This window comes from Blennius ocellaris (assembly GCF_963422515.1).
Source record: "Blennius ocellaris genome assembly, contig: SCAFFOLD_165, whole genome shotgun sequence".
In the NCBI taxonomy this organism is placed as follows: domain Eukaryota; kingdom Metazoa; phylum Chordata; class Actinopteri; order Blenniiformes; family Blenniidae; genus Blennius; species Blennius ocellaris.
Genome location: NW_027661900.1, coordinates 37,244 through 52,474, shown reverse-complemented (window position 1 = coordinate 52,474; position 15,231 = coordinate 37,244). Strand labels below are relative to the sequence as shown.

The following is a 15,231-nucleotide window of genomic DNA, read 5'->3' as shown; positions in this document are numbered from 1 at the left end:
GAGACAGAGAGAGAGACAGAGAGAGAGAGAGAGAGAGAGGGTTCATGCTCCTTACCTTCATTAAGTTCTGGTCTCCTCAGGTTCTCCAGGTCCTCCAGGTTCTCCAGGTCCTCCAGGTTCTCCAGGACCAGACAGCAGCTCAGAGTCTCAGTCTGTTTGTGGTCCAACTGATCAGAACCACCAGGACTAGCAGGACCAGGACAACCAGGATCTGGACTCCCAGGACCTGGACGCCCAGGACCAGGACTAGCAGGACCATGGTGAACTGGGAGCTCCCAGGAAGAAGTGGTCTGAGTTGGACTACCAGGACCACCAGGGCCCAGAGGGGACCGGTCTGCAGGACCTCCTGGTCTTCGATACGAAGAGCTGCAGGAAGCAGGACCCTGCTGGACCGGAGAGGGCCCGTCAGGGTCTGGGTCAGGACACGTGAGGCCGCCACCAGGCTGAAGACCAGGATCCTGCTGGGCCACAGGGGGACTGACGGTACTGGTCCCAGGACCAGGAGCTGGACCAGCAGGGGGACTGGGACCAGCAGGGTCTGAATCAGCAGGACTAGATGGAGGTCTGGTCTGGTCCGTCAGGGTCCAGTGTGGAGGACTAGATGCAGCTGATAGACCTGGATCAGGACCTGGACTATCAGAGCCTTCTGGTCTGTCAGCAGCTGGGGGGGCCGGGGGGGTGGTCCTGGTCTGACCAGGACTTTGAGGACAAGGTGCCGACTGGACCATGGGGGTTAGTGGTCGCTTAGGATCCGGTCCTGGTGTAGGGGGGGTCTGGCGTTGGACCGAGCAGCTTCCTGGTCCGGGGGGGTCTGGCAGTGTGTGGGGGGGACCTGGTCTCTGAGGGGGGGGGTCTGAGCAGGGTGAGGGACTGCCAGGTGGACTCTGGTGGTCCAGTGGTGTCAGGCTACTGTGATGAAGGCCTTCTGGTGCTGGGGGGGCCGGATCAGGGGGGGCCAGGTGAGGACGGGGGGTTTCCAGTGTTTGGTGGTCCTGGTCTGGGCTCAGCAGCATGGAGCCGGTTCCGGTCTGGTGGACCTGGGCGGGGCTGCTGGGCTCTGACCGACTCCCCTGCTGGGGGGGGTCCCAGAGCCCCCGGTCTGAGGGGCTACAGGGGGCCGAGCAGGACCGGTCTGCAGTCCGGGTCCAGGGATAATGGTCCAGCACAGCCTGGTGGACCCTCCCGGGACTCTGCTGGACCCGGGAGACCTCGGGGTGCGAGGGAGTCTCACAGGTCGGATGGGGGCTCTGTGGGGGGTCTGGGGTTCCAGGACTTTGTGAAAGCTCCACAGGAGCAGCACAGTCTGCATGGGGGTCTTCTGGACCAGGATGAGGGGGGGCCAGACTCTGGAGCAGCTCTGGGTTTGGTAGACCAGGACTCTGTGGGGGGGAGGCAGGACCTTTGTGGGGGTCTGTGGGACCAGCTGGACTCTGTGGGGGGTCTGGGGGTCCAGCTGGACTCTGTGGGGGGTCTGTGGGACCAGCTGGACTCTGTGGGGGGTCTGGGGGACCAGCTGGACTCTGTGGGGGGTCTGGGGGACCAGCTGGACTCTGTGGGGGGTCTGGGGGACCAGCTGGACTCTGTGGGGGGTCTGGGGGACCAGCTGGACTCTGTGGGGGGTCTGGGGGACCAGCTGGACTCTGTGGGGGGTCTGGGGGACCAGGGTGAGATGAAAGTGCACAGGGAGTCTTGGTGGGACTGGGGGGGTCTGGCGTGGGAGACCTGGAACTCCAGGAGCAGGTCTGGTTCTGGTCCGGTCGGGACTCGTCGGGGGCGTCACCAAACTCCAGGTCACATGACTCACATAGAGACACCTGATTGGCCCACTGGCATGATGACATCACACCACAGCGCCGGCACACTCTGCAGACCTGGAGGAGGAGGAGGAGGAGACAGGAGGAGGAGACAGGAGGAGGAGGAGACAGGAGGAGGAGGAGGAGGAGGAGACAGGAGGAGGAGGAGACAGGAGGAGGAGACAGGAGGAGGAGGAGACAGGAGGAGGAGGAGACAGGAGGAGGAGACAGGAGGAGGAGGAGACAGGAGGAGGAGGAGACAGGAGGAGGAGGAGACAGGAGGGGGACACAGGCGGAGACAGGAGGAGACAGGAGGAGGAGGAGACAGGAGGAGGAGGAGACAGGAGGAGGAGGAGACAGGAGACAGGAGGAGGAGACAGGAGGAGGAGACAGGAGGAGGAGGAGACAGGAGGAGGAGGAGGAGACAGGAGGAGGAGGAGACAGGAGGAGGAGACAGGAGGGGGAGGACGAGACAGGAGACAGGAGGATGAGACAGGAGGACGAGACAGGAGGATGAGACAGGAGGACGAGACAGGAGGACGAGACAGGAGGAGGAGACAGGAGGACGAGACAGGAGGACGAGACAGGAGGACGAGACAGGAGGAGGAGACAGGAGGAGGAGACAGGAGGAGACAGGAGGACGAGACAGGAGGACGAGACAGGAGGAGGAGACAGGAGGACGAGACAGGAGGACGAGACAGGAGGACGAGACAGGAGGAGGAGACAGGAGGAGGAGACAGGAGGAGACAGGAGGACGAGACAGGAGGAGGAGACAGGAGGACGAGACAGGAGGACGAGACAGGAGGAGGAGACAGGAGGAGGAGACAGGAGGAGACAGGAGGAGGAGACAGGAGGAGGAGACAGGAGGAGGAGACAGGAGGAGACAGGAGGAGGAGACAGTGAGCTCCAGACCTCCACCAGCAGCAGCAGGGTGCGTTAGTTTCTCTCACCTTGCAGGTCCAGCTGCTGCTCGGCGGCTCGTCCAGGGGAGGAGTGACACACTGAGAGTGATACACTTTATCACAGCGCGCACACACCAGCATCTGGCCGTCACCCCGCACTCTACACACACACACACACACACACACACACACACACACACACACACACACACACACACACACAGAGTTCATATGACATGGACAGTCACTCCCCATACCTCTGCACAGATTTACGTGTGTATGTGTGTGTGTGTGTGTGTGTGTGTGTGTGTGTGTGTGTGTGTGTGTGTGTGTGTGTATTACCTGCAGATCTGACACACTCGACACTTGGCACACTGCCAGCCGGCCCGGCAGACCGGGGAGGGGTCCAGAGGGGGGTCCAGGCAGCTGCCATGGTAACAGTCACCACAGCAACAACACATCAACAGGCCACCGACATCACCGCCGCCTGAACACGACACACACCGAGACAACCCTGCACACACACACACACACACACACACACACACACAATCATGAGAATATTCTGCACTTGTGTGTGTGTGTGTGTGTGTGTGTGTGTGTGTGTGTGTGTGTGTGTGTACCTGTGTGTGTGTGTCTGGTACAGTGTGTGTGTCTCAGGTTCCAGTCCAGGTGAGCGCCAGCGGCCGCTGCACAGATGAAGTGGTAGCTCCTCCCACAGCCGGTTGCCTGGCAACGCAGGGTGGCTCCGAGACGGCAGCAAAACGAACACACCTGGAGGCAGGACAGAGTGGGCGGGGCTAACGGTCAGGAAGTGGGCGGGGCTGACGGTCAGAACAGTGGGCGGGACAGTGGGCGGGGCTGACGGTGAGGACAGTGGGCGGGACAGTGGGCAGGGCTGACGGTCAGGACAGTGGGCGGGGCTGACGGTCAGGACAGTGGGCGGGGCTGACGGTCAGGACAGTGGGCGGGGCTGACGGTCAGAACAGTGGGCGGGACAGTGGGCGGGGCTGACGGTGAGGACAGTGGGCGGGACAGTGGGCAGGGCTGACGGTCAGGACAGTGGGCGGGGCTGACGGTCAGGACAGTGGGCGGGGCTGACGGTCAGGACAGTGGGCGGGGCTGACGGTCAGGACAGTGGGCGGGGCAGTGGGCGGGGCTGACGGTCAGGACAGTGGGCGGAGCTAGTGGGAGCTCAGACTCACCTGTGTGCTCCCCGTGTCGATGGCCTTGTCCACGTAGAGCAGTGATTGGCCCTCGCCGGGACACACCCCCTCTGACCAGGCTGCACACTGCAGGTGAGCACAGCACTGACCTGCACACAGGGAGAACATCAGTGAGGGGGGGGGGGGGGGGGCAGGAGGAGGAACAAGTGATGGAGTTGGATGGGGTGAGGAAGAGGAGGAAGAGGAAGAGGACCTGTGGGGTCAAACAGTGACTGGACGTTGACGTCCAGCGGGAGGCCGACGGGTCCCAGCTGCTGGAGGAAGTCTGCAGAGGAAGACTGGTCTGAAACACCAGAGACGGTCGTCAGTGGGGGGGCCGGGGGGGGGAGGGGGGGGACAGGGGGACACCAACATGTAGAAGGAGGAATGAAATCTCACCAGACTGTTCTGGACTGCTGCACCTGGACACACACACACACACACACACACACACACACACACACACACACACACACACACACACACACACACACACACACACACACACACACACACACACACACACACACACACACACACACACACACACACACACACACACACACACACACACACGTCAGTGGACAGACCTTATGGACTGTGTATTATGGGCTGTGGGGGGGGGCGGGGCTCACGTGGGCGTGGCTTGGTCGCCACGGTAACAGTGGTCGTGGCAGTCGTCGTCCCGGTCCGGCGAGGCGCGGAGGTTCAGGACGTGCAGCGGGATGTAGCCGGGGGTGGGGCCGAACACCACCAGGCGACCCTGGCCCAGGGAGGGGTCGTCGCCACGGTAACAGAAGGCACACTGCTTCTTCAGACTGGGGGGGGCACAGGCAGCAGAGGGGGGGGGGGGTTAGAGAAGAGCTCCAGAGAGACGTGGCGGCTGTCCTCCAGACTCACCGCTCCTCCGTCCGTCCCAGGCTGGCGGCGGGCGACGCCCCCTCCCCCTCCGACCGGGGGGACGCCCCCTCCCCCTCCGACCGGGGGGACAGCGAGTCCTCGTCCTCCAGCCGGCAGCAGGGGGACGGCAGGGGGCTGAAGGGGGCGCTGTAGGGGGAGCCCCGCTCCGAGGGACTGGCCCCGCCCCCCTCCGCGGGGACCCTGCTGGGACTGGACTCCGCCTCCACGTGGGCGGGGCTACAGCACCCCCCCTGGACCGGGCCGGGGTCTGCGGAGGAGGGGGGGGGGGAGCGGGGAAGCCGTCCCAGGGGGGTCCACCTCCCCACTGGACACAGGGGGGGCCGGGGACCCGGGACCGTGTCCCACCTCAGCACCAGGAAATGGTTCTGGACTGGGGTCCGGGTGGGGGGGCGCCGTCTCAGGGTCCACGTCCAGACCTGGACCTGGGTTTGTGTTGGACTTTCTTCTGATGGCAGACCGACGTCGTCCCACTGTCTCCTTTACCTCCTGGAGCCCTGTGGACACATGGACACACTCTATGGACACATGGACGGACACTGTGGACACATGGAGAGACACTGTGGACACACAGAGAGACACTGTGGACACATGGAGAGACACTGGGGACACATGGAAACTTCTTAAAAGCTGTGATCGTCACACACCTGTCCTGTGGGTGGCGCTCGTCTCAGTGGTGTCCATGTCCTCCTCCTCCTCCACCTGAGCTCGGCTCCGACTCCGCCCCCTGTGGACAAACACCACCTGTCTGTCCAAAACATCAAAGCATCAAGCCAGAGACACTGAACAATGACGACCAGGACGATGACCAAGACGACGACCGGGACAATGACGACCGGGACGACAACGACCGGGACGACAACCGGGACAACGACCAGGACGACGACCGGGACGACGACGACCGGGACGATGACCGGGACGACAACCGGGACAACGACCAGGACGACGACCGGGACGACGACGACCGGGACGACAACCGGGACAACGACCAGGACGACGACTGAGACGACGACGACCGGGACGATGACCGGGATGACGACCGGGACGACAACGACCGGGACGACAACCGGGACAACGACCAGGACGACGACCAGGACGACGACTGGGACGACGATGACCGGGACGACAACCGGGACAACGACCAGGACGACGACCGGGACGACGACTGGGACGACGACTGAGACGACGACGACCGGGACGATGACCGGGATGACGACCGGGACGACAACGACCGGGACGACAACCGGGACAACGACCAGGACGACGACCAGGACGACGACTGGGACGACGATGACCGGGACGACAACCGGGACAACGACCAGGACGACGACCGGGACGACGACTGGGACGACGACTGGGACGACGACTGGGACGACGACAACCGGGACGACAACCGGGACGACGACCAGGACGACGACCAGGACGACGACCGGGACGACGACCGGGACGACGACCGGGACGACGACTGGGACGACGACGACCGGGACGATAACCGGGACGACAACAACCAGGACAACAACCGGGACGATAACCGGGACGACAACTGGGACAACAACCGGGACGATAACCGGGACGACAACTGGGACAACAACCGGGACAACAACCGGGACGATAACCGGGACGACAACTGGGACAACAACCGGGACAACAACCGGGACGACGAACGGGACAACGACCAGGACGACGACAGGGACGACGACGACCGGGACGATGACCAGGACAAGAACGACCGGGACGATGACGACCAGGACAACAACCGGGATGACGACCAGGATGACGACTGGGACGACGACCGAGACGACGACCGGGACAACAACCGGGACGACAACCGGGACAACAACCCGGGACGACAACGACCAGGACGACGACTGGGACGACAACGACCGGGACGATGACCGGGACAAGAACGACCGGGACGACGACGACCAGGACAACAACCGGGATGACGACCGGGACGACGACTGAGACGACGACCGGGACAACAACCGGGACGACAACCGGGACAACAACCGGGACGACAACCGGGACAACAACCGGGACAACAACCGGGACGACGACCGAGACGACAACGACCGGGACGACAACCAGGACGACGACCGGGACAACCACAACCGGGACGACAACGACCAGGACGACGACGACAACCAGGACGACGACGACGACCAGGACGACGACGACAACCAGGACGACGACAACGACCAGGACGACGACAACCAGGACGACGACGACGACCAGGACGACGACGACGACGACGACAACCAGGACGACGACGACGACCAGGACGACGACGACGACGACGACAACCAGGATGACGACGACGACGACGACGACCAGGACGACGACCAGGACGACGACGACGACCAGGACGACGACCAGGACGACGACGACGACCAGGACGACGACAACCAGGACGACGACGACGACCAGGACGACGACGACGACGACGACAACCAGGACGACGACGACGGCCAGGACGACGACGACGACGACGACAACCAGGATGACGACGACGACGACGACGACCAGGACGACGACCAGGACGACGACGACGACCAGGACGACGACCAGGACGACGACGACGACCAGGACGACGACGACGACGACGACCAGGACGACGACAACGACCAGGACGACGACAACCAGGACGACGACGACAACCAGGACGACGACGACGACCAGGACGACGACGACGACGACGACGACCAGGACGACAACAACGACCAGGACGACGACGACGACCAGGACGACGACGACGACCAGGACGACGACGACGACCAGGACGACGACAACGACCAGGACGACGACGACCAGGACGACAACAACCACCAGGACGACGACGACCAGGACGACAACCAGGACGACAACCAGGACGGCACCAGGACAATGACAGGACGACGACAACGACAACCGGGACGACGACAACGACAACGACAACCGGGACGACGACAACCGGGACGACGACAACCGGGACGACAACAACGACAACCGGGACGACGACAACCAGGACGACAACGACCAGGACGACAACGACCAGGACGACAACCAGGACGACAACGACCAGGATGACAACCAGGACGACAACGACCAGGACGACAACGACCAGGATGACAACCAGGACGACAACGACCAGGACGACAACAACCAGGACGACAACAACCAGGACGACAACAACCAGGACGACAACAACCAGGACGGCACCAGGACAATGACAGGACGACGACAACGACAACCGGGACGACGACAACGACAACGACAACCGGGACGACGACAACAACAACCGGGACGACGACAACCGGGACGACAACAACGACAACCGGGACGACGACAACCAGGACGACAACGACCAGGACGACAACGACCAGGACGACAACCAGGACGACAACGACCAGGACGACAACCAGGACGACAACGACCAGGACGACAACGACCAGGATGACAACCAGGACGACAACGACCAGGACGACAACAACCAGGACGACAACAACCAGGACGACAACAACCAGGACGACAACAACCAGGACGACAACAACCAGGACGGCACCAGGACAATGACAGGACGACGACAACGACAACCGGGACGACAACAACAACCGGGACGACGACAACTGGGACGACAACAACGACAACAACGACAACCAGGACGACGACAACCGGGACGACAACAACGACAACCGGGACGACGACAACGACAACCGGGACGACGACAACGACAACAACGACAACCGGGACGACGACAACGACAACCGGGACGACGACAACGACAACCGGGACGACGACAATGACAACCGGGACGACGACAACCAGGACGACAACGACCAGGACGACAACGACCAGGACGACAACCAGGACGACAACGACCAGGACGACAACCAGGACGACAACGACCAGGACGACAACAACCAGGACGACAACAACCAGGACGACAACAACCAGGACGACAACAACCAGGACGGCACCAGGACAATGACAGGACGACGACAACGACAACCGGGACGACAACAACAACCGGGACGACGACAACTGGGACGACAACAACGACAACAACGACAACCAGGACGACGACAACCGGGACGACAACAACGACAACCGGGACGACGACAACGACAACCGGGACGACGACAACGACAACAACGACAACCGGGACGACGACAACGACAACCGGGACGACGACAACGACAACCGGGACGACGACAACGACAACAACGACAACCGGGACGACGACAACGACGACAACAACCGGGACGACGACAACGACGACAACAACCGGGACGACGACGACAACGACAACCGGGTTGTCAACGACAACGATGACGACGACCAGGACACTTACTTCTTCCTGTTCTTGGGAGGAGGGGGGGGAGGAGGAGGTGAAGGAGGTGCAGACCGGACACTCCTCCCATCTTTCCGAGGTCTTCCGCGGGTCCGCCTCTCAGGGGCGGGGCTAGTGGCGGCGGCTCTGGCCAACTGAGCGCTGCGTCCAGCCCGAGTGACAGGAGGGGGCGGTCCTCTGTCCCGGGGCTCCTGAGACTGAGTCTCAGACGGCATTCTGGGTAAAAAGAGGGGGGGAGGGGTCAGTCTATCAGCCTATCACAGGACAACATGCAGAGAGGAAGACCTAGCGGCTTCACGGCGGCCTGACGTCTGGACGTCCTCCATGTTGGAATGAACCTCTGCACCCCACCAGCCCTTCTTCTGGGGGGTGGAGGTCTGATGGAGGTGTGGTGGACATGTGGTGGAGGTGTGGTGGAGGTCTGATGGAGATGTGGTGGAGGTCTGATGGAGGAGGTGTGGTGGAGGTCTGATGGAGGTGTGGTGGTCTGAAGGAGGTGGTGTGGTGGAGGTGTGGTGGAGGTGGTGTGGTGGAGGTCTGATGGAGGTGGTGTGGTGGAGGTCTGATGGAGGTGTGGTGGAGGTGGTGTGGTGGAGGTCTGATGGAGGTGTGGTGGTCTGAAGGAGGTGGTGTGGTGGAGGTGTGGTGGAGGTGTGGTGGTCTGGTGGAGGTCTGATGGAGGTGGTGTGGTGGAGGTGTGGTGGTCTGATGGAGGTCTGATGGAGGTGGTGTGGTGGAGGTTTGGTGGTGGTCTGATGGAGGTGTGGTGGAGGTGTGGTGGTCTGATGGAGGTCTGATGGAGGTGGTGTGGTGGAGGTAACGGTACTAATCAGATCATGTCGACCACTAACGGTCAGTGGTCAGTGGACCCCCCCGGACCCCCCCGGTGAGAGACCGCCGCCCGGACACCGCGGCTAGCGGCTAGCTGTTAGCCGCTAGCCGGGAGCTACACTGTTAGCATTAGCTGCTAGTCCGCACTACGAGCGGCTCCTCCGCCCCGCCGCTCCGCAGCAGCCGGGGAACGGGGCGGCAGGGCGGGCCGGGGGCCCGGCCGCTCCGGGAGGGGGGGGAGGAAGTGGGGGGGAGGAAATAAAAGCGCCCTTACTGGTTTGATGCGATTCTCCTTTTCCTCTCCAGGGCTCCAGACGAGTCAAAGCGGCGGGTTTCTCTCCGGCAGCTCGCTGCTCCGAGGCGCTACGGCCGCGTCACGCGTGTGGCATGGCTCCGGCTCCCGGACGAACATCCCCGGGGGCCGCGACCCGACGAAACACGCTTTCTGCGCTGAACACGGGCCAAACATTAAAGTTGAAGCGGTCGCTCCGTCATGGAGGCCATGTTTGGGAGCGACCGAAGCACCGCCTGTCAGCGCCAGCAGAAGAAGTAGGTCCCGACAAACGTTCACCGCCGCGCCGGAACGCGGCCGTGTCTCGGCCGGGGGCGGGGGGCGGGAGGCGGGGGGTGGCGGGGCGCACCCGGGGAGGGCGTCCGAGCCGTGTCGGTGTGTGCGGGTCCGGTCGCGGAAATCTGTTTATGTTGTTAAAAAGTGTGTGTGTGACCCCGCGGAGGGATCCGCTGGAGGAGCCCTGGTGGTGACGCGGTCACTGTCATCAGACCTGAAGTCCCGGAGCGGAGCGCAAGGAGCCGGAGCGCAGCGGCACGTGACCCTCCGCCGACCCCGACACACACACACCCCTCAACACCCGACACACACACACCCCTCAACACCCGACACTCACACACACCTCAACACCCGACACACACACACACCTCATCACCCGACACACACACACCCCTCATCACCCGACACACACACACACCTCATCACCCGACACACACACACACCTCATCACCCGACACACACACACACCCCTCAACACCCGACACACACACACCCCTCAACACCCGACACACACACACCCCTCAACACCCAACACACACACACACCTCATCACCCGACACACACACCCCTCATCACCCGACACACACACACCCCTCATCACCCGACACACACACCCCTCATCACCCGACACACACACACCCCTCAACACCCGACACACACACACCCCTCATCACCCAACACACACACACACCTCATCACCCGACACACACACCCCTCATCACCCGACACACACACACCCCTCATCACCCGACACACACACACCTCATCACCCGACACACACACACCCCTCTCAAGACCCGACACACACACACCCCTCAAGACCCGACACACACACACCCCTCCTCACCTGACACACACACCCCTCCTCACCTGACACACACACACCCCTCATCACCCGACACACACACACCTCATCACCCGACACACACACACCCCTCTCAAGACCCGACACACACACCCCTCCTCACCTGACACACACACCCCTCCTCACCTGACACACACACCCCTCATCACCCGACACACACACACCTCATCACCCGACACACACACACCCCTCTCAAGACCCGACACACACACACCCCTCAACACCCGACACACACACACCCCTCAACACCCGACACACACACACCCCTCAACACCCAACACACACACCCCTCATCATCCGACACACACACCCCTCAACACCTGACCCCCCCCCCCAACACCCGACACACAACAGTTTTTATCCAACTTGGATCAATGTTTTTATTTTAGTGTTTATTTACAAAGAACAATTATCAATCAAAACATCATGAACAGTGAGGAGGAGAGGAAGAGGAGGAGGAGAGGAAGAGGAGGAGGAGAGGAAGAGGAGGAGGAGAGGAAGAGGAGGAGGAGAGAGAGAGGTGGAGGAGACGACTCAGATGAACTTCACTCCAGCATCTGTCACTACAAAAGAGCTGCTCCTGTGAGCCTTGGTCTTGGAGGAGGAGGAGGAGGAGGAGGAGGAGCAGTGGACAGTGAAGACCTGTTGCCTCTTCTCCTCCCCAGCACCTCCTGCCACCTCCTGCCTGGAGCAGAGCAGTCGGTGGGTCACCAGCCGCTGCCAGGAGCGACACAGGTAGGGCCGGTCGGCGTCCGAGGAGGAGGAGGAGGAGGAGGAGGAGGAGCAGCTCCTCCTGATGGGGTGGCAGGAGGTGAAGACCGTCACTCTGTATTCCCTGAAGAGGAGACACAGGTCAGAGGGGAGGAGGTGAGCAGGAGGAGACACAGGTCAGAGGGGAGGAGGAGGAGACACAGGTCAGAGGGGAGGAGGAGACACAGGTCAGAGGGGAGGAGGTGAGCAGGAGGAGACACAGGTCAGAGGGGAGGAGGAGGAGACACAGGTCAGAGGGGAGGAGGTGAGCAGGAGGAGACACAGGTCAGAGGGGAGGTCCCGGGAGCACCTCCCACCTGGAGCTCCTCCCACCTGAGGAGTCGTCCCAGGAGCTCGGAGCACTTGGTGAGCTTCTCCTCCTGCTTGGCGGCGCTGGCTCCGCCCCCTGAGCGGTCCAGCCAATAGAAAGCTGAGATGCTGTCGATGACGAGCAGCGACAGGCCGGGACGTGAGGACAGGGACGTCTCCAGGAAGTGGAGCGTGAGGAGGAGCTGGGAGGAGGAGGAGCAGTGGACCACCAGGAGGCGGGACAGGCAGGACGACAGCATCTCATCCTGTCCTCCTGATGAGCTGGAGACAGCTGGAGACACAGCTGAGACAGAAAGGGACAGGTGAGACAGACAGACAGGGACAGGTGAGAGGCAGACGGGGACAGGTGAGAGACATATAGAGACAGGTGAGGCAGACGGGGAGAGGTGAGAGACAGATAGGGACAGGTGAGAGGCAGACGGGGACAGGTGAGAGGCAGACGGGGACAGGTGAGAGACAGATAGGGACAGGTGAGAGGCAGACAAGGACAGGTGAGAGGCAGACAAGGACAGGTGAGAGGCAGACGGGGACAGGTGAGAGACAGATAGGGACAGACGGGGACAGGTGAGAGGCAGACGGGGACAGGTGAGAGACAGATATGGACAGACGGGGACAGGTGTGAGGCAGACGGGGACAGGTGAGAGACAGACAGGGACAGGTGGGACAGACAGGGACAGGTGGGACAGACAGGGACAGGTGGGGTACCTGCGGTCAGACGAGCGTCCAGGATGCTGACGAGCCTCAACATGTCCAGACTGTAGTCGGTGTCTATGAAGAGGACGTCCCGCTGCAGACCGCCGGCGTCCTCCGGCAGGAGACAGCGGCTCAGCAGGTGGTACAGCAGCTCCGTCTTACCTGGACCATAAACAGTCTGCTTACTGGTCCTGGACCAGGTCCTGCTGGTCTGCCGGACTCACCTGTGCCCTCCATCCCAAACAGCTCCACCACCTCACCTGTCGGAGGGACGCATGAACACTGGAGGACACGTGGACATAGTCAGTTGATGGGGACAGGACGAGGACACTCACCACAGTCTGGTCCTCCACCCTCAGGAAACAGGAGACACTCGATGTCCTTCAGGCTGCGCCGGGTCTCCAGACGGGCCAGCAGCTGTGACCGGGACATAGACCGTCTCTTTATCACTGGACCAGGACATAGACTGTCTCTAGACACTGGACCAGGACACACACCGTCTCTTTAGCACTGGACCAGGACATAGACTGTCTCTAGACACTGGACCAGGACACACACCGTCTCTTTATCACTGGACCAGGACATAGACTGTCTCTAGACACTGGACCAGGACACACACCGTCTCTTTAGCACTGGACCAGGACATAGACTGTCTCTAGACACTGGACCAGGACACACACCGTCTCTTTATCCCTGGACCAGGACACAGACTGGCTCTTTATCACTGGACCAGGACATAGACTGTCTCTAGACACTGGACCAGGACACACACCGTCTCTTTAGCACTGGACCAGGACATAGACTGTCTCTTTATCCCTGGACCAGGACACAGACTGGCTCTTTATCACTGGACCAGGACATAGACTGTCTCTAGACACTGGACCAGGACATAGACTGTCTCTTTATCCCTGGACCAGGACACAGACTGGCTCTTTATCCCTGGACCAGGACACAGACTGGCTCTTTATCACTGGACCAGGACATAGACTGTCTCTAGACACTGGACCAGGACAGACTGGCTCTTTATCCCTGGACCAGGACACACACTGTCTCTTTATCGCTGGACCAGGACATAGACTGTCTCTAACCGTCAGCTCCTCCCGCTACTGCAGTACCAGTCAGTACTCCGGGGACAGTACTACGGTACTACGGTACTACGGTACTACGGTACTACGGTACTACGGTACTACGGTCGGTGTCTCACCTGAGCTCCGCTCTCGTTCATTTCCGCGGGAAGAACTCGCCACAAGCTGCGCGCTACTTTCAGTTCCGCGGGGCGGAAGTGACGTAGAGGTCGACCGTGACGTAATGACGCAGGCGCTGATTAAACGTAGACCAACGCAAGTAGAATTGTAGCGCCTGGCCGCCATGTTGGATGAGGATTCACTTCATTAAAACAAGTTAACCTGGTTTTTCGCGACCAGCGGTCAGTTCGCTATGGTCCGAGACGGAACCAGGTCCAGTCCCTGGTCCGTCCTCTGCCATGTCCAACATTATTGTAATAATCAGGTATTTGTCAGTAATTTTGTGTCCACGTGCTTCCTGTCCCCGTTTGAGACTGGCTGGACCTGAAGGACACTTCCTGTCCCCGTTTGAGACTGGCTGGACCTGAAGGACACTTCCTGTCCCCGTTTGAGACTGGCTGGACCTGTCTGAAGGACACTTCCTGTCCCCGTTTGAGACTGGCTGGACCTCTCTGAAGGACACTTCCTGCCCCCGTTTGAGACTGGCTGGACCTGAAGGACACTTCCTGTCCCCGTTTGAGACTGGCTAGACCTGTCTGAAGGACACTTCCTGTCCCCGTTTGAGACTGGCTAGACCTGTCTGAAGGACACTTTCTGTCCCCGTTTGAGACTGGCTGGACCTGAAGGACACTTCCTGTCCCCATTTGAAACTGGCTAGACCTGTCTGAAGGACACTTTCTGTCCCTGTTTGAGACTGGCTGGACCTGAAGGACACTTCCTGTCCCTGTTGAGACTGGCTGGACCTGAAGGACACTTCCTGTCCACGTTTGAGACTGGCTAGACCTGTCTGAAGGACACTTTC

At 61.3% G+C, this 15,231-nt stretch overlaps 2 protein-coding genes across 2 annotated transcripts in view; both read right to left on the bottom strand.

The window, feature by feature from the left end:
• LOC308148655 (histone-lysine N-methyltransferase 2C-like) overlaps nt 1-10,466 on the bottom strand; it is a gene marked incomplete at its 3' end in the record, with an annotated part of 40,122 nt that extends 29,656 nt beyond the window's left edge. The window contains 14 exon segments of the mRNA XM_080522152.1: nt 192-458; nt 1,063-1,871; nt 2,744-2,855; nt 3,038-3,209; nt 3,319-3,469; nt 3,901-4,010; nt 4,115-4,204; nt 4,300-4,322; nt 4,536-4,718; nt 4,801-5,158; nt 5,160-5,378; nt 5,466-5,545; nt 9,149-9,364; nt 10,254-10,466. Of these exon segments, the coding sequence (XP_080378278.1) occupies nt 192-458; nt 1,063-1,871; nt 2,744-2,855; nt 3,038-3,209; nt 3,319-3,469; nt 3,901-4,010; nt 4,115-4,204; nt 4,300-4,322; nt 4,536-4,718; nt 4,801-5,158; nt 5,160-5,378; nt 5,466-5,545; nt 9,149-9,363 (2,789 nt within the window).
• Nucleotides 10,467-11,858: 1,392 nt separating this feature from the next.
• On the bottom strand, nt 11,859-14,410 carry xrcc2 (X-ray repair complementing defective repair in Chinese hamster cells 2; the record flags this gene model as incomplete). Its single annotated transcript, XM_080522151.1, has 6 exons — nt 11,859-12,247; nt 12,496-12,775; nt 13,198-13,347; nt 13,410-13,445; nt 13,521-13,602; nt 14,390-14,410. The coding sequence occupies 6 exons, from the start codon at nt 14,408-14,410 to the stop codon at nt 11,947-11,949; spliced, it is 870 nt and encodes a 289-aa protein (XP_080378277.1). The 3' UTR covers nt 11,859-11,946.
• Between the last annotated feature and the right edge of the window lie 821 nt (nt 14,411-15,231).